The sequence below is a fragment of the Taurulus bubalis genome, assembly GCF_910589615.1.
Source record: "Taurulus bubalis genome assembly, chromosome: 17".
Classification (NCBI taxonomy): Eukaryota; Metazoa; Chordata; class Actinopteri; order Perciformes; family Cottidae; genus Taurulus; species Taurulus bubalis.
Window position 1 is genome coordinate 3,868,345 of NC_136605.1, and position 21,705 is coordinate 3,890,049.

A 21,705-nucleotide genomic window follows, 5' to 3' on the forward strand; every position below is an offset into this window, starting at 1 on the left:
TTTGAGTCATTTAAGGTTTACTGTATGCTTTGTATTCTCATTGTTAGTTTAAATACTACATTTACTCACTTTTTACTGTTTACACCCAGATTTAACAAAATGTTTGGTCAAGGAAATTTGGTTTAAAGTCATGGAAATCCATTGGTCAGAATGTGTATGAACCCTGTATGAACCCTGTATGGAGCGTGAAAAAAAAAAAAAGTCCTCGTCACCGTAGTAAAACGTGAATGTGTCTGTGTGTGTGTGCATGTGTGTGTGTGCAAGCAACAACAGGAGCTGTTGGCGGTGAAGCGGCAGCAGGAGCTGGAGCAGAAGAGGAAGGTGGAGCAGCAGCGGCACGAGGAGCAGGAGAAGCACCGGCTGGAGCAGCAGCTGCTGCTGCTGAGGAACAAGGAGAAGGGCAAAGAGAGTAGGTCCCGCCGCCGCCGTCCAGCTACGAGGCGTCGGCACGAAGGCAACGCGTTTCCCTCCCCTCACTCTTCTGATGTGTTTTTTTTTATCCAAAAGGTGCCATCGCCAGCACAGAGGTGAAGCTGAAGCTGCAGGAGTTCCTTCTCAATAAGAAAGAGCCCGGCATCGGCGGACTGAACCATTCCTTCTCCACAAAGTGCTGGTGAGGATTTTTTTTGCAGTATGCGTCTTCTGTACTAGCAGTTATTTAATGATTAGAGTTACAAAAGCGAAAAATGTTTCTCAGTCATGGATCAGAGTGTGTGAACAGTGTCCTCTCAGCCCAGGCTTTTTTAAGTCCATAGAAAATATGACCACAGTAACAGGAAATAACAGGAAAGGCATTCTAGGAAATGTAGGAAACGACTAAGCAAAGTGAAAATGACACTTAGCGGCCAGCTAATTTGTTTTCTCCTCCTGTGTGTGTGTGTGTGTGTTTGTGTGCAGGGGAGCCCACCTGGAGCAGGGATCTCCTCCGCAGAGCAACACTCCAGGAACTCCTCCCTCATACAAACTGCCCTCGCTGCTGGGGAACTACGAGGGCAAAGACGACTTCCCGCTCCGCAAGACGGGTAGGAGAGACGGATACAGACAGTGGAAGTGTGTGTGTGTGTGTGTGAGTGTGTGTGTGTGTGTGTGTGTGTGAGTGTGTGTGCGCGCAAGTTCGTGATTTGTCACTTGGCCATTTAAAAGTTATCTGACGAAGGATTTTGCGGAGGTGGAGTGTGGTGTGTTTATGTTAAATATATGTGTGTGTGTGTGTGTGTGTGTGTGTGTGTGTGAGTCAGTGTGAGTCTGACTCACCAGGGAAGAGGTAGCCCAAACCTAAAGGCAACACACACACACACACACATGCCGCGCACGCACACACACACACACACACACACACACACACACACACACACACACACACACACATTAGCATACACTGTTTCAGTTCTAACCAGGCTGAAAAGTGAAGCCATTGCAGAAGGTCTTAAACTTGCATTCTCTCTGATGTCCACCAGGGGGCGATTCCTCTGATTGTATAGAAGTCTATATAAATGACTCTACTTCTCTCTTGATTTATTCCCTCAGTAAACATTGTAAACATGAGTTTATGGTCTCAAATCTTTAGTTTCAAGTCTTCTTCAATACAGCGTGATGTTCCTTTAGTAAATAGTTCTACAGTCTCAACAACTTAAAAATTGCTGATTCATGCTTCTTTGATATTTCTACTGTGTCCTAGAATAAGATGTCCGCACCAAACATGAACATAAACACTGCTCTTCACAATGAAACAAAGAACACAACAAAATAAAATAATGGAAGGCCAAAACTAGTCCAGCCCTAGTGCCAATTAATCACACGGACACACATGTGTTTTTGGAGCCGTTTTCACCCCCTTCTCCCTCCCCTTCTCCCTCCCCTTCTCCCTCCCCCCTCCAGTCTCGGAGCCCAACCTGAAGGTGCGTTCCCGGTTGAAGCAGAAGGTGGCGGAGAGGCGGAGCTCTCCACTCCTCCGCAGGAAGGACGGAACCGTCATCAGCACCTTCAAGAAGAGAGCCATAGAGATATCAGGTGAACACACACATGCTGCCCTTCCTTCACATGGTGACAGTGTGTAATTAGTATTTGATGAACTAGCTTGAAGATGAATCTCTCTCTCTGTGTCTTTGTCTCTCGCCCAGTCTCCTCTCTCTGTAATAGCGCTCCAGGTTCGGGTCCAAGCAGCCCAAACAGTTCCAACTCGGCTATCGCCAATGGCAACACGGGGTCGGTCCCCAACATACAGACGGAGGTACATGAACTCTTTATTTTATCCTTTAAAGTCATACTCAGCGACTCATTTACACCCTTCATGTCTTCATACTGGAACACTAACACACAAACCACACAAACCATCATTTGAATAAGCACACGAAGCACCAACTACGCACTGATAGCTTTTGCTTTTTCTGTGTAGTAAACACACACGTATCCAAATGCAAAAACAAATAAATCCTAAACAACAAACAAAAACGCAGTAGAAGAAAAATGAGTTATTGTGTTCCAGTTTTTCAAAGTATTTGAAGATAATCCCAAGAAATTAGATGAGATAGATTTACCTCGAACATGTTAACAAGTTGTGAGAAAACAGAATAAAATGTTTGAATTACAGTTCTAAGGGTGAAGGCAGAATGAAAGAAAGTGCAGATGTATGGACATTTAAAAACACAGATCCAAGAAAAATGTCTAAACCGCTGGTGGAAACTGTTATGGAACAGGAGAATATCTTGGACATCCTTGAGTCAACTTATAAAAGACTCGTTAGTTATTTAGGGGAAATATAGCAGCAGGTCGTCAGCGTAGCATAGATGAGGAATGTGTTATGAACAGATTCCAACAGAGGCATATTTAATGGACAGTAATGGCGACACAAAGGTCTCTGCTGTAAAGAAGAAACAAGACTCTCTAAAGTGTTAGCATCAACCGCCTCAGCAGAGCTGCATCAATACTTTGGTACAGCCTGAATCTCTGTAGATTATCTCTCACAGAATACTCAACCGTAACCATTTACTCGGGAGGAGTTTATTTTGGGTTTTACTGTATCAATTGCTTCCTTAAGAGGGCAATGTGGACTTGTCGTCTTGAATTCCAGCGATCGCTGAACAGATGTGCATAAACGGGGATAATGAGGCTTGTAAATGCCGGCTCATAAGAATCACCGTCCTTTATCCCAATATGTGCACGTTTGGCTTTTATGTGAGGATTAAAGCCTGGAGACAATTTAGATCATTGGCAGATGTGTTTGATCGGGATCAGGGCGCAACAGGAACTTTTAAAATTGTTCTGCTATTTATTAGTTACTTTTTATTTGCTTAAAATGCTCCCGCAGCCTGTGGCGTATGAATGGGTGTGATTGGTTAGACATTCCTGATGGCAGGTGGCCTCGTGCGTGGTAGCTCCTCCCATCAGCGTATGAATGGGTGTGAAAGATGACGAGGAGCGTTAAAGCACTAAAGTATTTTTGATTAATTAAGATATTGTGCAATATACATCAGCTTAATAGTGAAAATGTAAAATAAAAGAATGCAAGTTTTTAGCGTACATGCTAAATGGTCCGTACATTGTCTGTAAATCAGATTTGGTTCTGGTTCTGACAACAATATTTAAATATCCTTAATGTTACAAATATTCAATAATTCTTTCTTTTTGGCTGCACGTTTTGCTGTTCGTTGTCCCTCTTCTTTTTTTTACAGTTCAAAAGTAAAAAAAATGTCAATGTATCAAAATGACCTGGCAGCTGTTGCTTTGGAGCCCTGGGAATCTTATTTAGTTATTAAATATGCATTAAAACAGTCGAGCCCAATAGAGAAGCTCTAGAAAGAGTGAAAAGACTTACGGTAGATGTTAAAAACAATGGTTACCATAGCAACTTGGACTCTTTAGCTAACCTGTCTGTCTGTCTGTCTGTCTGTCTGTCTGTCTGCAGCTGAGATCTCTCCATCAGACGCTGGGGGCTGATGGGACATTGAGTCCTCTGAACCTCTACACCTCGCCCTCCCTGCCGAATATTTCCTTGGGCCTCCCCACCAACACTCACATCACGGTGGGTCACACACGCATCAAAAGACACAAAATCAACGCACACTGAAACTCTGTAACGCCAGCCTCCTTTAGAAGAGATCACGATTAGTCATGTGATCTTCACAAAATGTCGGGTTGCTGCTTCTATTCTCTCCACAGTGTCTTAAACCGTAGTAGTGTTTCACCCAGAAGTAAAAGAAAATGCTGAAATGACGGCTGTTGCTAGTTGATTTTGATCAACTCTAATGCCGTGTTCACACCGGACGCGGCGCGAATTTGCGGCGCGACCAGATTACATGTAAAGTCAATCCACAGACGCGCTGCGACGCGAATTGCCGATTTATTCGCGCCGCGGCGAGATAGACGCGTTTGAGGCGGCGTGAACAGAACGTTTGACCTGGGGCGAACAAAGCGAAGGACGCGGCACGAATTTGCGTGAGTTGAATTCTCCCAACTCTGGCGGAGAAATCGCGTGACGCAAAGTTGCGGCAGCCAATCAGCGTTGAGAATCAGCGTTGAGAAGCTCCGCCCGTCACCACCGCCGTCTCCCCGGTTCTGAATGAAACTGCTGCTGCTCCGCCTGAACCAGCGCTGGTAGCAGCTTCATTGAGACGCTGTTGTGGGACTACGGATAATAGTATGAACCCAGACACCATGGAGTTTGATGTTCCGACATATGTGGAGTTTACACAAAAAGTATAAAGCAGAACTAGTGGGTATTTCCATGGTGGATGGCATAATCGGTATCGTTTTACGGAGATACGCGAGACGCTGTTCCTGGAGGAGTCGGTGAAATTCACCGAGCTGTGTGCGGCTACGGATGATGTCATGAACCCAAATACGAGGGCGTTTCACGTTCCGACATGTTTGGGACTTCCACAACAAGTATAAAGCAGAACTAGTGGTTATTTATTCCATGGTCGATAGCGGAAATGAAAGCTTCGTCGCTTGTCTCTCACAGAGGCAAACAACAGAGCTAAGCCACGCCCCCTTCGCGCCGCGATTTTTCGCGTTTGGTGTGAACACCCTCGTTTCACTCACGCGAGTAAACTTCCGCGGTGGACGCGGTGCGAATTTTCGAGCCGCGTCCGGTGTGAACACGGCATAATGGTAACTATGGTTTTGATGCCCCTCCCACCTACAGACCTCCCAGTTACTGTCCAACCAGCAGGAGGCTGAGCGTCAAGCCATCCTATCGCTGCGAGGGGGCGGAGCTCTAACAGGGAAGTTTCTCTCCACATCCTCCCTACCGGCAGGTAAGCTTGACCATAACTCATTATTTACAACTTTCTACTTTAATTATTATGTTTAAGTAATATACATCATATCTACTGTGTATACATATGTCGTGACTTGATGATGTTTCTTTGCAGGGGTCGGGCATGAGATAGAGGCCACGCCCCCCAGCGCTCACTCCGCCCATTCCTCGTTATTGCAACACGTACTACTGCTGGAGCAGGCCAGACAACAGACTGCTATGCTAGCTGGTACCTACACACACACACACACACACACACACACTCCATGCTAACATTGTGTAACTCAATGTCCATCCGTAACTCACTGTCTTTCTGCTACTTAGTCCCCATGTACAGCCAGTCGCCGCTGGTTACGGCAGAGAGAGGCGTGTCCAGCGGCATGCGGGCGGTCAACAAGTTGCCTCGCCACCGGCCGTTGGCTCGTACCCAGAGTGCACCTCTGCCCCAGTCCCCCCAGGCCCTGCAGCAGCTGGTGGTCCAGCAGCAACACCAGCACTTCCTGGAGAAACACTACAAGGTAAAAAATAAAGAAATAAAAACATTCACACCAGACACATTCACACACGCTCACGCACTAACATCACCTGGTGCGTATGTGGAGATGCTATCGAAAGGGGCGGAGCTTCCTAGGCCGCCGCCCACCCACCCGGAGGAGACTGAGGAGGAGCTAACAGAGACCAATGACATGCAGGAGGATGACGAAGGGGCGAGCCTACACAGGTGAGGCTCTTCTGACAGCAGTTAGTATCAACTGAGTAATATTTATATCTGCACACTGTTTGTTACCTGACCCGGCATTCTGACCAATCAGGCTCCAGAATGAGGGCTCAGACGACAGCTCCTCCGAGCGGCTTGGCGTGCACGTGAAAGGGGAGAGCACAGAGAGTGAGCTGGATGAAGAGGAGGAGGAAGACGACATCATCCAGCTGAGGGAGGGCGACGAGGACGAGAGGGGAAGCTACGCGCAGGTTAGTTCCTCCGAGGAGACTCAATGTGCTGCGTATGCAGGATTTTACAGCCAAAAGTGTGCATCTCAGCAGCTCACACACTCCACACACTCCTCACACTCCTCACACTCCTCACACTCCTCACACTCCTCACAGCCGCTGGTATCCTGAGATAGTGATTCCAAACCAGCGGCGCCTGCAGCCCAGCGGACACGTGAAAACAATCATATGATCAAAAGAAACATTTAGAAGTTTTTAGTTTTTAGAAGCGAAAAAACCAGCACACAGATTTATAAATTGGTGTGATGCTCATGAATGTATCGCTACAAAAGGGATGGACCTCCACCTGAGTCAGTTTAACATATTCAAGACATGCCTTGCTATTGACAGGATGCTACATGGTTGGAATAGTTAGCGAAAACAGTCATTAATATATGGTTGGAATAATTAGCTAAAAGTAATGGATAATTGTTTGAAAAACGTTGGCTAAAATGACTAAATAACCTCAGCAAGGCTGTTTACATAGTGGAAAATAATATTTTCTGCTAGATTGTAGGTGTCCTTCCACATGCGCCACCTTCCACCAATGTTCATGAAAATCTGGCCAGTAGTGTTTCCCTATTCCTGCGGAAAACTCAACCAGCTTAGTGGAGGTCATGATTAGATAACAGTGATGGAGAGACAGACACATTTTTTTGTTTCAAAGTAGTGTTTGTTGAAACACATCTGGCTAAAAGTGATGGATAAATGGTTGATGGGTCCAGCATCTGGCTCTCCAAGACTTATTAGTACGACTGCAAACTAAACTAAACGTGTTTTTTGCATCAATGTCTTGTATCAAATGTTTTTTATTTTTTATTGTGTCACTCAACGTCCACCTTTGGAACATGATGGGTGGGATCGCGAGGGGTAACTTCACTCATCTGACGGCATCTCCGGGTCTCGGTCGGTCTTCTTTCTTGAACCCGGGGCGTTTTGTTTGCGCGGTATCGTCGTCCCACAGAGGGATGAGTCACACCAAACGCATCATCGCCTCCTGCTGTTTTCAGCCTCTCTGTGTTTGTTTGCTCCGTTGCAGATGTTGCCGTGTGTTAGATATCTTTACTCATCAGCGCCTCGGTCCAAACCCCGAGATGACTCCGGGTGTGTTCTCACCCTCGCACCGTTATTTTCACACGCAAAAGCCCCGTTTGCGTGTCCCTCTGGAGTATTCCTGTTGCATTTGTTTTGTTCCTCTCGTTGTGCTCCTTCTTCAGAGAACACGTCGTACGCAGTTAGAGTGGACAGCTGAGGCCCGTTTGATGGAACCAAAATAATTATTCCTGTGAATATGCAGCGTATCAACCTCCTCCAGTCTGTGTCCAGTGGAGCATTTATGATCTCCTCCTATTTGTTCCGTCCTCTTCTGACATTTAAATCCGGTGATGCCGCTCTGACCCCTGCTGCCCAGGCCGCGGGTCCCTGAAACGGCAGAATTAGAGAACTTAACTTCTATTTTCCGGGCTGCTCGTCCAGCTCGTCACCACAGGAATACTGCAGTGTCGGCTGAAGCCTGATTTCAGCCTGCATGCATGTATTTATCTTCTTCCCACCTCAGTTTGTTTGAACAGAGCAGCTAATGTTGGGTGGACTTCCGAGTGTCTGAGTTTGTGTTTGAGCGCGCGTGCTTTAAGCCCCGCCCACGGCCACTAAGCGCTCATAAATTTGGTAAATTAAATATGGAAATAGTGGAAACGCCGTGTGACCTTAGTGGAAGTACTGTTGTTATTCTGCCCAGTGAACGTGTACGCTTTATAAAAGCATCGAGTCGTTACGATAAACAGAAGGAATAATAATATATGATTCCACCACAAGAGAAACTTGATGCTCTCTGCAATTAGGTGAAAAAAGTATATATAAAAATATATGTATGTACTGTATATATATATATATGTGTGCGCACACCACTGCAAGAGGATCAATGACTGCATTGAATAATTCTAGATCTTCATATTGATACCATTATACAAACGTTACAATTTATATTATCTTATAATTTAAGTTAACAGGATACTGTCAACATAATTGGGAAGTGTTATCGATTTTCAAACTCAAAATTTGCCTCAAAGTGATGCTATTTACAATCCATTAGTGATAAACGTGTGTTTGCATGACAGCAGACCAGCTGCACACGACTCCTAGACGGTTTGGAAAATTCAAAACACGAGAACATTTGTGAATGGAGCAACTTCTCCTCTAAATCACTCGTACGAGTCACTTCAACTACAATCTGTTGGTGCATGAGGCTTTTTAATTTTTTTAAACCGTCCATCATGAGACTCACAGAGGAGCGCATTGCCAAAAAGGAGTTGTCTTTAAAACATCAGCAGGAACCAACACACTTAAATATATATATAATATATGTAATATATATATATAATTTTATTAATTTAATTATATTAATTTTTTTGCCCTGCCTGATGAATGGATCAGTCCAAACTCTATGATCGGGTTTAACTGAATGACATTTCTTATTTCCTGCATAAGCACAGGATGAGTCATCCGCAGAAAGCTTTGACATTTTACAGACACAGAAAAAAGGGTGGGATTGTGTGACATGTACATACGGTCAGTCAAGCTCAAGCAGAGAGACACACACACACACACACACACACGCACACACGCACACACACACGCACTGCTGACGCTGCAGTGACATCACCAGCCTGGTGACTCAACCACTGGACTCGTTGCTGTGTGTCTTCCTGTACGTCTGTATATCTTAAAGTGTGTGTGTGTGTGTCTGTCTGTCTGTGTGTGTGTGTGTGTGTGTGTTTTAGTGTCCACCCACACATGATGAGTCATCCAGTTCGCAGCAGGGAGCACAGCAACACTTCCTATATATAGACGCATCAGAATACGTGTGTGTGTGTGTGTGTGTGTGTGTGTGTGTGTGTGTGTGTGTGTGTGTGTGTGTGTGTGTGTGTGTGTGTGTGTGTGTGTGTGTGTGTGGAGCTCGGTCCGTCTTTAAGAAAGCTGAAACAGGAATGTAATTAGTTGTCGTCGCTTCATTGATCGATTGATTTTCTATCCAATCAGTCGATGCGTCGATCATGTTTTATTATGTTGCCGTGCACTGATGCCCTCGTATGGAATTCTAGTAATTTGAACACACACACACACACACATAGATACACGATCTCTATGAACCACAACTTTCTCTCCTTCCCATCAGGCCTTGCAGCAGCTGGGCGTGTTCCAGTCCCCGTTGCCCCACAGACCTCTGGGAAGGGCGCAGTCGTCGCCCGCGGCCACCGTCCACCCGGTCAAGCACCTCTTCACCACCGGTCAGTCTCTCTGTGCGCCGGGCGGAGGGCTTTTCTTTTAGCCGTGTCAGTCCGCCCACTGAAAGACACCATGTCTGTTGCCTAGCAACGTGGGGGGAGAGAGGGGCGGGGGCTCTTCTTGTCGGCTGACGGTTAAGATGAAGAACGGCCGCCGGTTCCGGGTATCAGAATATCCGATCAGCCAGACCGCAGGGTGGCCCTGCCTCGGGTTCTGATGCTTTCATCAATATGCATAACATCTTTTAAGTACCTAAATTAAGGGGGAGGCTTTTATTTTGAAGAACTTTTAGGAAGCGGCTATTCTTCAATAAAACAAGTAATGATAACAACTCATACTGCAGGGAGGAAGAGGAAGAGGAAAGAACATACATTGGTGTTTATGCTGCTGCCGTCAGTATTTTCTTTTTTATCTGTTTCACATTAAAAGACCTCCAGGAGTTCATGGAAAAGAGACTCTTGACTCTTGAGATGAGTACAAGCTACACCATTTGTTCTTGTTTTGTGGTTTCAAGCATTTCGGGGGTAAAAGTAGCCTCCAACTTGGAGAGTTTGAAAAAAAACCCTCAGGATAACAAGCGTGCCAGTTTGAGCTAAATGACTCGGCTTCACCGGAAAGTTTAAACCAGGGGTGTCAAACATAAGAAGAAAACAAAGCGACAGGCTTTTGCTAACATTAGCCTAACGTGGAATACTGTGACGGATAGGACTTCCGATCTTTCAGCAGATTTGGAGCCAAAAGAAGAATAAAGTAAAGTCATTTGTAGCATTTTCAGTTGCGATGGATGAGAGCGCTGACATCACTAAAGACAATTTTAGCTCTCGTAGACTGGACCCGTGCTGTCAGTGGGCTACAGACGGTGCAGCATCAATGCACGGGAGAAAAACAGCCGTTGTGCCGAAATCCAGGGAGAAAGTACAAGCTGCAAATGAAGGACAAAGTTTTTGGACATTTCACTGTATTTTTCACTGCGAGGCATTATGTTGCAAGTCGTTAAAAATGGATCACGTCATGAAAGCAGTTGTCTAAACAGCTTGTGCGTCCAAATGCGTCACAAAGTGAGGGAATCTGCAGAGGAGAGCAGGCAGATAAACAGTGGGCTGATGTCTGAATGTTTGGTCTTTTATGTTTCTAGTTTATTGTAGAAAGACCTCAAATTAAGGTTATCATCCAAAAAGCTTCACTAATGATTTAAACATAGAGAAATAGTGTCGTTATTATGCTTCACTGGTCTGGCCTACTTGAGATCAAAATGGGCCTCTTAACTAAAGGTGATGAGTGAACAAACGCGCTGTCGTCCACAGCGATGGAGTCAATGGAGCGCTTCTCGCCGTTCCTTAGCGTTTATACAAGGTCTCAAGGGGAGAACTTTTAGTGTAATTTAGGAAAACTCGTGATAAGTTTAATGAATACGCCAGCTGAATGTCCTCACAGCGGCTCAGCCGCCGTACCTCTGGGAGAGGGCGGACCGCCGTTCTCAGGCAGCCGCCGGCCCAAAGTGTCACGCGACGTAATGACCCTCGTGAGTCACGAGCCCCGTGTGCTCATCGTGTCCACAGTGGGTTCAGATAGAAAAGGGCATTTCAAAATGAGCTTTGTGGGGAATTCAGCGTCTCGCTTGTCGCTGCCGCCCTCTTGTGGCGCTGGTTTGTCACTACAGAAATACACGGAGACGGACCGCTGACACGCGTGTGTTGTTGTACTGGGGAATCTAGCATGTCTGTATGCTACGATGCTACGTATGCTACGATGCTTTTTCTTTGCTGTTTGTTTCTTTATTTCTCTTTCTTTTACCCAGCATTCATCTGGTCCCAGGCTGTCATTTGTACGGGTCCATTATTAGAGTATTGATCTGTATCTTTGGTTTGAGAATACGTGGTGTTTATCTCTCTCTCTCTCTCTCTCTCTCTCTCTCTCTCTCCAGGGCTTGTGTATGACAGTCTGATGCTGAAGCATCAGTGTGTGTGTGGCAACGCTCACATCCACCCAGAGCATGCTGGGAGAGTGCAGAGCATCTGGTCCCGACTGCAGGAAACGGGCCTACTAGGCCGCTGTGAGGTACGTGCATGCACACACACACACACACACACACACACACACACTCAGGAGCTTTGTCCTCACAGCAGAGCTACGCCCACAGTGCCGAGAGGTCCTGGTTGGTTTCAGGCTATCCCAGCATGCACTACAATACGCTTCTAACATTCGCCTCACAGAAGTGGACTTGAAAGCCTTCATGACAGTTAGCACAGCTGATCTTCTCTTATCATCATCGTCATCATAATCGTCATCGTCATCACACTTAACACATCGTCTCTACATCTACACACCACATTCCACAGCGTGTATACAAAGTGTTTGCTTTGCAATAGTTGATTCTAAAAATTGCCAAATATCCGTTTTGGGGGGGGTAAAAATGTGCAGACTCCTTACTCTCTCTTTCTCTGTGTGTGTGTGTGTGTGTGTGTGTGTGTGTGTGTGTGTGTGTGTGTGTGTGTGTGTGTGTGTGTGTGTGCAGAGGGTTCGAGGGCGTAAAGCGTCTCTGGATGAGATCCAGTCCGTCCATTCAGAGTTCCACACTCTGCTGTATGGAACCAGTCCGCTGAATCGACACAAACTGGACCACAAGAAGCTGCTGGGTACCTGTCTGTCTGTCTGTCTGTCTGTCTGTCTGTCTGTCTGTCTGTCTGTCTGACCTATATCCCTATATAATATGTAGCTGTGACACATATATACAGTATTTCTAATAAAAAACTCTTCCACATTGTCTGTAAGAGGTTTACCCCCATGTTGATAGCAACAGCGTTTCATCAGCCAATGCCGTAAAATGTCTGCTTTGTTCAAGCTGTGGAAGTCCCAAAAACACTGGGTTCATAACATCATCCAGATGATGTTATGAACGGAGATTTAACTGCAATAAACGGATGAAAATGATGCCGAAATAACGACATCGTGTTGCAGATCAAGCCTGACTTCATGCTTCGTTAGGTCTGTCCGTGAAACGACACAAACAGCTTTTAAAGAGTCCCCTGATGGATCCCTGCGAGGCTATGCTGACAGTGTAGCTGCATTATCACATGGGCAGTCCACGGTTTATACACGTACATGTAAACACGTAGAGTTTAGTCAGGTCTCTGGACAGAGATGAGTTATTATCGTAGAGCGCTGGCTGCCCACAGACGACTATGATAGTTAGGAGGACACGATGAGGACAACCCCAATGCCGATGAGCTTTTGGGACACAGCATGATGCAAATTCCACAAATGCTGCGTCTGTTCTCGTCGTCTTATGTAGCGGGCGGCGCAATAAAAATGCACCCATTACACAATACCAGACCGGTAAGTAACCTCTGCTCTGGTGGTTCCAGGTCCAATCAGCCAGAAGATGTATGCAGTTCTTCCCTGTGGAGGAATTGGGGTGAGTGTCTCTCTCTCTGTGTCTCTTTCTGTCTGTCTTGTGTGTGTGTCTGTGTGTGTGTGTGTGTGTCTGTGCGTCAGTGTCTTGGCTCCGGTGTGATCTCTGTGCTCTCTCTCAGGTGGACAGTGACACGGTGTGGAACGAGATGCACTCGTCGGCGGCGGTCCGCATGGCGGTCGGCTCCGTCATCGAGCTGGCCTTCAGGGTGGCGGCAGGGGAGCTGAAGGTAACACACACACACACACACACACACACACACACACACACAGAGTGCACTCTTGTTTCCTGCTCCACTAACCCGTCCTTCACTCTGTGTTGGGTTTTCTCTCCAGGACGGCTTCGCGGTGGTGCGTCCGCCGGGCCACCACGCCGAGGAGTCCACCGCCATGTCAGTAGATTATTGTTACACAGCTGAGTATCTCCCTGAAGCTCATGTCGCCGATGACTAACGTGTGTGTGTGTGTGTGTGTGTGTGTGAGAACAGGGGGTTTTGTTTCTTTAATTCAGTAGCCATCACTGCCAAGCTGCTGCAACAGAAGCTGGGCGTGGGCAAGATCCTCATTGTGGACTGGGTGAGTCGACACACTCTCGTTCACACACACTCACAGAGACACACTCACACAGACACACACACACATGCAATCTGTCGAAAATTTCACCTGGAAAGAATTTAATTTGTATTTGCTTATTTTTTTCGGGCATAAAATTATGAATTGCTCATTAAAAATGATCATTAATAGATGTTTAATTCATTGGTATACATTGATGATCCACTGCTGCATCATTATCTAAGATTCACAATTTTGGGGGGATTTAATTGTTTACCTTTTAACTGAGTCCCACGGTCCATATCAGGCTCACTGTTAGAACATTAAAAAGCTCCAGAACCCTCAACAGCTGCCGCTTCATGAAGTTCCTGCAGATTGTTGGCCTGCAATTAAAGGGAAAGTTTCAGTCACAAAGAGCTGAACTGTATGTGTCAGCCCAGTGTAAAATTAGATACACTATCCCTCATGGAGAGATGTCAAACCGGACTCAACAACTTTACTCTGGAACTGAAAACTCAAATTAAAACGTTCTCCATTCAAAACTAGAACATGTATCAAAGTAATGGCAACTACCGAGGGTCCCACTGCAGCTTAGATTGTCTTTGTAGTTGTGTTGTTTGAGGTACTTATACACTGATTATCGGTGATAATTACAGTTTTATATAACAATCACTCAATTGTTTTTTTTAACAAAAACAGTCATTTTACCTTTTTGGACAACCAGTCAGTCGGGATCAGTTGTGACCGACAGCAGCGGTCTGGAGGCGTCGATGGATACAACGGCTTCAGTGAAAATATTGTAAATGTAGCGTACACTTTAACTGATGAGGACTTTTCTTGGTGTCTGTAATACGTTTAGCTCCCCCGCCCACAGCAGTGCATTGCTTTAGTGCTGTAGGTAACACCACCTTATGTAAGTACCTCCTACACTTCAAGAGAAATCCAAACTATCCCTTTAAGAGTTTTCTGAGCGGGCAACGGGAATTAATCTGGATAGTGTTGACCAAACTCAGTGTTCAGAGTGTCTGTATCACAGCAGCCGGTTGACCTTCTCTCTCCCGCCACTGCGACCTGTCACCGCAGGACATTCACCATGGCAACGGCACCCAGCAGGCCTTCTACAGCGACCCCAACGTCCTCTACATCTCCCTCCATCGCTACGACGACGGGAACTTCTTTCCTGGCAGCGGAGCTCCAGAGGAGGTACACACACACACACACACACACACACACACACACACACACGCGCAGAGAGAGAAAGCCGAGGTGAGAATTCATAAATAGTTGGCGTTCTGAAAAATGACTAATACCTCGTCGTACACCTACTGGGAACTCTCTCTGACCTTTAGCTAAATGGTGAATCTCCCCGCTGGGTAGAAGTCAACTCTTACCTTAGAGTAAAAAATAAACTAAAATGTATTATTCTAACTGAAACACATGGAGTGTATCTTTGAGGCCTGACAAATGCATTTCCTTCCTCATACAACTCTGTTTATCAAGCCAGTTCTTAAAAACACCAGGGCCCAGTCCAGGGTTCTTACGGTCATGGGAAACCTGGAAAAGTCCTTGAAAAAAATAAAATCCCCAAAGGTTTTGTAAAAGTCATGTAAATGTGTTATATTCATGTGTTCATGTCGTTCATTTACGCTGAGTTTGAAATAATGAATATGCTTTTAAAAGAAAGACACTCAGAATATAAGCAGGCATATATACAGGCATCTATATAAATGTTTATTCTTTAATCAAACTATTGTCTCATTCATTTGTGTCATTTAAGGTTTACTGTATGCTTTGTATTCTCATTGTTAGTTTAAATACTACATTTACTCACTTTTTCATGCTTACATCCAGATTTAACTAAATGATTGGTCATGGAAATTTGGTTTAAAGTCATGGAAAAGTCATGAAAATCCACTGGTCACAATGTGTCTGAACCCTGCCAGTCCCAATGTGATTAACTGACGTCAACGATTGATTTAAACGCCAGGCTCTTCTTGCCTTACGAGACTACAGGTCATTTTACAAATAATCAATCTATTTACTCTGCAAAGCGGCTTCAATAAGCAAAATGAAAAGAAATGGTAAACCAGGCGTGTAATATAGTCTCTGCTTTAATTTCCCTGTGTAAATGTAATATGCCAAAGGAATGCCCATGCCTGATAGAAGACAGAACTGTGGGCAGCATGAAGCTTTGGGCCCAACATGAACCCATGTCCTCTTTGTTTACTTTAGCCTCCAGGCTTCCCCAGGTAACCCTGTGTTAAACGTCACAAACAGGCGGAAAACTCCGGCTTTGTCAACGTGGAAGTGTCCTAAAACCCGCATTCTCTCTACTGACCAGCAGGGGGCGACTCCTTTGGTTGTATAGAAGTCTATGAGAAAATTACTCTACTCTCTCTTGATTTATTCCCTCAGTAAACATGAGTTTATGGTCTCAATCTAACATTATTCCCACGTCTTCCCATTGATTCCCACTCATGAATCAAATTGTGGTTTTAGTGTGTTGTTACACACATTTACTAGAATTAGATGGATGCTGGATCACCAGGAAAGAAAATACGACATAGACTCATTTGTGTGGTTAATTCCATTCTGTGTGGCTTAATTTACTTTAAAAGTATAATTAAAAATATGTAATAATACTTTATTAAGCTTGCTGGCTTCTGGTATGTTGCCCAGCCGCCACTGCATAGTACTTATTAAACACCCAGTAGAACCAAAGTCCATGAGATTTATTGGTCATTTATTCTACAACTATCGGTGGTGGTTCAATATTCCAGTGACGCCCACAGACACACAACAATGCATCTCTGCCCCTCTCTGCAGGTGGGATCCGGTGCAGGTGTTGGTTTCAATGTGAACATAGCGTGGACCGGAGGAGTAGAGCCGCCTATGGGGGACGTGGAGTACCTCACTGCCTTCAGGTAAACATCACTATGACGTTCGGTGCGTGAGAATTCAAATGGCTTTAAGGATAAGCAACAAAATGTGTGTGTGTGTGTGTGTGTGTGTGTGTAGGAGCGTCGTGATGCCCATCGCCCAGCAGTTCAGTCCAGACGTGGTCCTGGTGTCCGCGGGCTTCGACGCCGTGGAGGGTCATCAGTCTCCTCTGGGAGGATACAACGTCTCCGCCAAGTGTGAGTGCCTCACCGGCTACCGGAGACTATTCTTCATACGCTGACGTCTCTGCAGCATGATGCCAAATACTTTGTAATCAGAGTTTTAACTGTGTGTGTGTGTGTAGGTTTTGGTCAGCTAACGCAGCTGCTGATGGGTCTGGCGGGCGGGCGCGTCGTCATGGCGCTGGAGGGAGGTCATGACCTCACGGCCATCTGCGACGCGTCAGAGGCTTGTGTCGCCGCGCTTCTGGGAGAACCGGTAAGAGAGACAGTCCATAGTTATACATGATTGAATGTCCACCATCTCTGTGATTAATATGGAATCACGGGACCGGCAGTAAGACCAGCGTTACGTCTCACTACGACAGTATTGTCCATTTGAATGGTAAAATAACTGCCTTAAGTCAGGACTTGGTTAGCATAGCTTAGCATAAAGGAAAAAAAAGCCTAATAACACCCCTAAAGCTCACGGGTAAACACTGTGTTTACTAATCCCGCCCACACACGCGGCTGAGCCAATCATGGCCCGAGCGCGGCCACACTGTTTAAGTCAGCGCCACCTAGCTGCTGCGCTAGCACCGTGCTAGCCGTTTGGCTAGAAAGGCACAACGAGCAACAATGAAGTCTATAAATACACCAACTCACGTTCTATTACAGATGTGGGATTTAGTGTTTCAGAAACTACCAGTCAATGTCCCACAGCGCAGTGGCAATGTTGCTAAGCTAGCTAGCAACGCGGTTACTGACCATATGAATCATAATGTATGTAAAGATCTACGCAGTCTATGTTTAAAACAGAAAATGTGTCAATCATAGGTGTTAATCAAAGCAGTGAGCTTTACAAGTGCTTGTAGGTGTATTTGTTTTCACAGAGCCCCCCCTTCCTTCCTGCTTCCGATCTTTATGCTAAGCTAGGCTACACACGTCATTCATAACACACAAGATTCCGATTTATCTTACAAGTGGTTTCCCAACCAATGATGTTGAACTATTCCTTTAGACACGGCAGGTCAGCGCATGCAGGCGACACTTAAAGGGAGAGCCGCCTCCCGTCAGTCCTCAGTGGTCAGCGCTGTGCTTCAGGACGTCTTGAATGTGAAATACACCGTTGATCTTTCTGTTAACACGCGTTCTCTGCCTCTCCCAGTGTGACTCTGTGTTTCAGTGGCCTCAGGAGAAGCCCTGTCCAAAAGCTTGGGCCTCGCTGGAGAGAGTGATAGAGATCCAGAGTAAGAAACACACGCACACACACACACACACACACACACAACAATGAGAAGCTACAGCATGCCTCATCCCTCTTTCTCTCTGTCTCTCCTGCAGATAAACATTGGTCGTGTCTCCAGAGTTTGTCTCAGACAAGCGGCCACTCGCTATTGGACGACCCCCTGGGGGCTCGGGGCCAATCGGAGAAGGACGAGGCCGAGACGGTCAGCGCCATGGCCTCGCTCAGCGTGGACGTCGAGCAGCCGGGCCCGGATCCAGACAGCGCAGAAACCAGCAGGTCAGCGGTGACACAACACCGGCTCAAAGTGTGTCTGTATCTGCACAGGCCGTATTTTCCTATCTGGCTGTGTCCCGGGTGTTTCTGGGCGTCGGCCTCAGGGCACTGGATGCGTCCGGAAGCATCGCATGCAAGAAGAAGCGAGGAAAATGGCGGACACTGCGTCGAAAAAACGCAACCTCCGCTTCTTGCCTCAACATTGCATTCTCTCTACTGACCACCAGGGGGCGACTCCTCTGGTTGTATAGACGTCTATATAAATGACTCTACTTTTGATGTATTCCCTCAGTAAACATTGTAAACATGAGTTTATGTCTCAATCTCTAGTTTCAAGTCTTCTTCAATACAACATGATGTTCATTTAGTAAATTATGGTCATTTAGAGTCAAACAGACCTTAAAGCAGGGGATGCTTTAGGGCGGGGCTTACTGTGATTGACAGGTCGCTGCCAGACTCGAATAAGCCGTCTCTACGTCACTCCTCCGCAGTCCAAATATGGTCACTTCCATTCAGTGGTTGAAAGAAACAAAAACAAGATAGTGACGGCCAAAACGGCTTCAACACTGTCGTCCACAAACCAACAGGGGACGTCCCGACGACGATGTCCACGTTCCTGCAGTATGTCTTTAACAGGCAGTGTTTTGGGTTCTTATTATTCTTATTATGAAGACATCATGTGTATATGTATGTATGTATGTATGTATGTATAAGTCCTGTTGAATCTGACATTGTTTAATTCCCCCCTCAGGTCCACAGAGGAGCCAATGGAAGAAGAGCCTGTGTTGTAGGAAGAGCTTCAAGGAGAATCACACGCAAAGAGAAACAACTATAAATTCACCTCCTTCTGGCACCTCCTCTTCCTCCTCTTCTTCTTCCGCAGAGTGTGCGTAGGCGCTCACACAAAACACACAGAGCAGAATTGTGCCGTTGTGGAGGACTCCTGATTTTTCCCGAGGAGAACGCCACGGACGAGGACGAAGACTGTGGGAGAACACGGACGCGTCTCTCTTCTTCATCGGGCCCAGAGGAGGAGCAAACGACTTGTTGGCATCTCCGTGGAAACCGGAGTAGGAGAGGGGACACACAAGGGGACACACTTGTACCCTGCATACTTTACCACCTGTACACAGCACCACTGACTTTTGTTCCCTTCCGTCCACCCTGTCGCTCTCCTGTCGTTCCACAGCGGGGACACGGCTGTGGAATTTGAGTCAGAACGTCAGACGCCAAGCGGACGCCTTGTCCTCTTGTCCGTCTGTCCTCTGGCGGAGGAGGAGGAGCAAACTGTTTTTAAAACAAAAAGAGGAGGAACTCGGTGCCTTTTATTTAAAAAAAAAAATACAAATAAAAAAATGCATAAAAACATCCAATCAGAAACCACAGAACACGACCGCCGCAGCACCTCAAACCAACCAGCCAATCAGGACTGAAGACACACCGACGCACACGCTCACGCTGCTGTCCTTTCAGTCAGCTCATTTCTTGTTTCTTCATCTGGATGCCTTAATTTGTTCTTATCTCACTCTTCAGAAACCTTGAGAGAGAATCAAGAGAGTTCCTATAAATATATATATTGAAACTGCTAAGAATTGTATTTTCTTTCCAATCTGACAATTCTCCCGCCGGGTACTCCCAACAGACTGTAATTTAGTTCGGGAAGAAAAACCTCTAAAGCCATCATCACTACACTCTGGAACCCAGCAACAGTCTCCATGGAACACTAATATCATTCAGTTAATAATGATGTTCACTCCGACTGGATCTGGTGTCAGTGTCTCAGGATCAGGCCCGTTATAACAGTGTTCATTGGGTGAGATATGTAAACCGCCTCTTTCTCTCTCTCTCTCTCTCTCTCTCTCACTCTCTCACTTTCACTCATTTCGATTGAGTCATGTGAGTTTGAGCCCCGCCCCCTTGTTCCCAGAAAAGGGGATTGTGGGATTGTGGCCCGTTTTGAAAACGCCACAACGACCACCACGTCCCTCCTTTGTTGTTGTTGTTGTTGTTGTTAAATTGTAATATTTCCTCTCTGGTGTAAATACTTTCTCCTGTCCTGTCGGTCACCCATGGTTACGTCACAGCAGACTCAGTGTGGTCACTTTTCTATATCTGTACATACATATATGTATAAAAACACAAAGTACTTTCTCTTTTTGTATAAAAAAGAAAATGAATAATACTACGCGCACACACACACACATTATATAAATATATATAATGTTTTATCCAATCTGATTGGATTCATGAATATATTCTATTTGGAGATTTGATGTTTTAAAGGTTTGGTTGTTGACAGGAAGTAAGCACATGGTCTGATGTCATCAGACCGCCACCTGTTTGTTTGTTTACAGATGTTGAGGATGGCTGGATACTGTTGCCGTCATGGGTTGTTGCTCCAGTTCCTCTGGCAGGACCAGGGCTGCACTCCACAGGCGAACGGCAGCAACTATAGACTATAGGGATATTAAGGTCAAAGGTCGTGTTGGTGAATAGGTTGGTCCAGTGATGATGCGTTGTTGTAGTCCCAACAGGGAGCGACGATGCGATCTGCTGTACTCGGAACGTGAAAGTGCAATGAAAAGGAATCAGTCAGTTTGTGTCGTGAACCGTAAGCAGAGCGAGCATCGGGACCGTGTTGGGCAACAAGCTGGGGCAACAAGCTGGGGCAACGTTGTAGTTGCCATTTCCATTTGCGCAGTTCCTTAAAACGTCTTAAATCAGATTTTTCTTAAGTTAACAACAAAACATATTTAAAAGAAAATCCCATTTTTAGTAACGGCAGGTCGTAAACATTTCATTTGCCAATGCCGAGGTGCATCCCCCCCCCACATAATTAACTACTTGTACATTTTAAATGTGGTCTAAATAGGGTTTGGTCATCCATCACCAGGGACATGCCATGTGAACATCAGGTAGCTGCGAGCAGGCGCAGTGGGATGCATTTAGATCGGAAGTCGGGATTATTGACCTCCAATATCCAATTTATTGCATTATTAGCTTGCCCCTTCATGGCTTAATGTATTCACACCCTCAACTTCGATACCTACCGATCCCTACCGATCCCTACCGATAGCTTCCAATCGCTACCTATAGCTATCGATACCTACCGATAACTTCCGATACCTACCGATAGCTATCGATTCCAACCAATAGCTATCGATACCTACCAATAGCTATCGATTCCTACCAATAGCTACCGATACCTTCCAATACCTACCGATAGCTTGCCCCTTCATGGCTTAATGTATTCACACCCTCAACTTCGATACCTACCGATAACTTCTGATCCATTCCGATAGTACCGGTTCCTCTGTGCTGTAAATGGAGCCTTCCTTTTCTCGGGACAGAGTTGTGTAGAGAAAGCGCCAATCTAAACTTGTCTATTTGCACGTTAATGGAGAAAACCTTTCTTGGTCATTTTCCCGCCATTGAAGAGGCCAAAACCGTCAATAGTCTCACTGGAACAAATTTGTTCCTAACCCAACTTCCTTAGCCTCATGATAACGCTGCACCAAGCCAATTAAAATATATCTATTTATTTTAGAGAGCATATTTTTAGTTGGCAAATAAGTTTCTCCGTATCCTTCAGT

The 21,705-nt window shown here is 45.7% G+C and overlaps 1 protein-coding gene across 1 annotated transcript in view; it reads left to right on the forward strand.

Moving 5' to 3' along the window:
* Window positions 1-20,190, forward strand: part of hdac5 (histone deacetylase 5) — a gene marked incomplete at its 5' end in the record, with an annotated part of 30,334 nt that extends 10,144 nt beyond the window's left edge. Inside the window, 25 exons of the mRNA XM_079233092.1 lie at window positions 265-409; window positions 508-613; window positions 898-1,022; window positions 1,879-2,010; window positions 2,121-2,230; window positions 3,905-4,021; window positions 5,144-5,255; window positions 5,373-5,486; window positions 5,582-5,775; window positions 5,860-5,978; window positions 6,070-6,226; window positions 9,420-9,531; window positions 11,454-11,587; window positions 12,045-12,165; window positions 12,895-12,944; window positions 13,063-13,170; window positions 13,277-13,332; window positions 13,429-13,516; window positions 14,576-14,695; window positions 16,319-16,416; window positions 16,511-16,629; window positions 16,737-16,870; window positions 17,759-17,840; window positions 17,935-18,115; window positions 18,864-20,190. Of these exons, the coding sequence (XP_079089218.1) occupies window positions 265-409; window positions 508-613; window positions 898-1,022; window positions 1,879-2,010; window positions 2,121-2,230; window positions 3,905-4,021; window positions 5,144-5,255; window positions 5,373-5,486; window positions 5,582-5,775; window positions 5,860-5,978; window positions 6,070-6,226; window positions 9,420-9,531; window positions 11,454-11,587; window positions 12,045-12,165; window positions 12,895-12,944; window positions 13,063-13,170; window positions 13,277-13,332; window positions 13,429-13,516; window positions 14,576-14,695; window positions 16,319-16,416; window positions 16,511-16,629; window positions 16,737-16,870; window positions 17,759-17,840; window positions 17,935-18,115; window positions 18,864-18,903 (2,874 nt within the window). The 3' untranslated portion in view covers window positions 18,904-20,190. The remainder of the gene's footprint in view (window positions 1-264; window positions 410-507; window positions 614-897; window positions 1,023-1,878; window positions 2,011-2,120; window positions 2,231-3,904; window positions 4,022-5,143; window positions 5,256-5,372; window positions 5,487-5,581; window positions 5,776-5,859; window positions 5,979-6,069; window positions 6,227-9,419; window positions 9,532-11,453; window positions 11,588-12,044; window positions 12,166-12,894; window positions 12,945-13,062; window positions 13,171-13,276; window positions 13,333-13,428; window positions 13,517-14,575; window positions 14,696-16,318; window positions 16,417-16,510; window positions 16,630-16,736; window positions 16,871-17,758; window positions 17,841-17,934; window positions 18,116-18,863) is intronic.
* Between the last annotated feature and the right edge of the window lie 1,515 nt (window positions 20,191-21,705).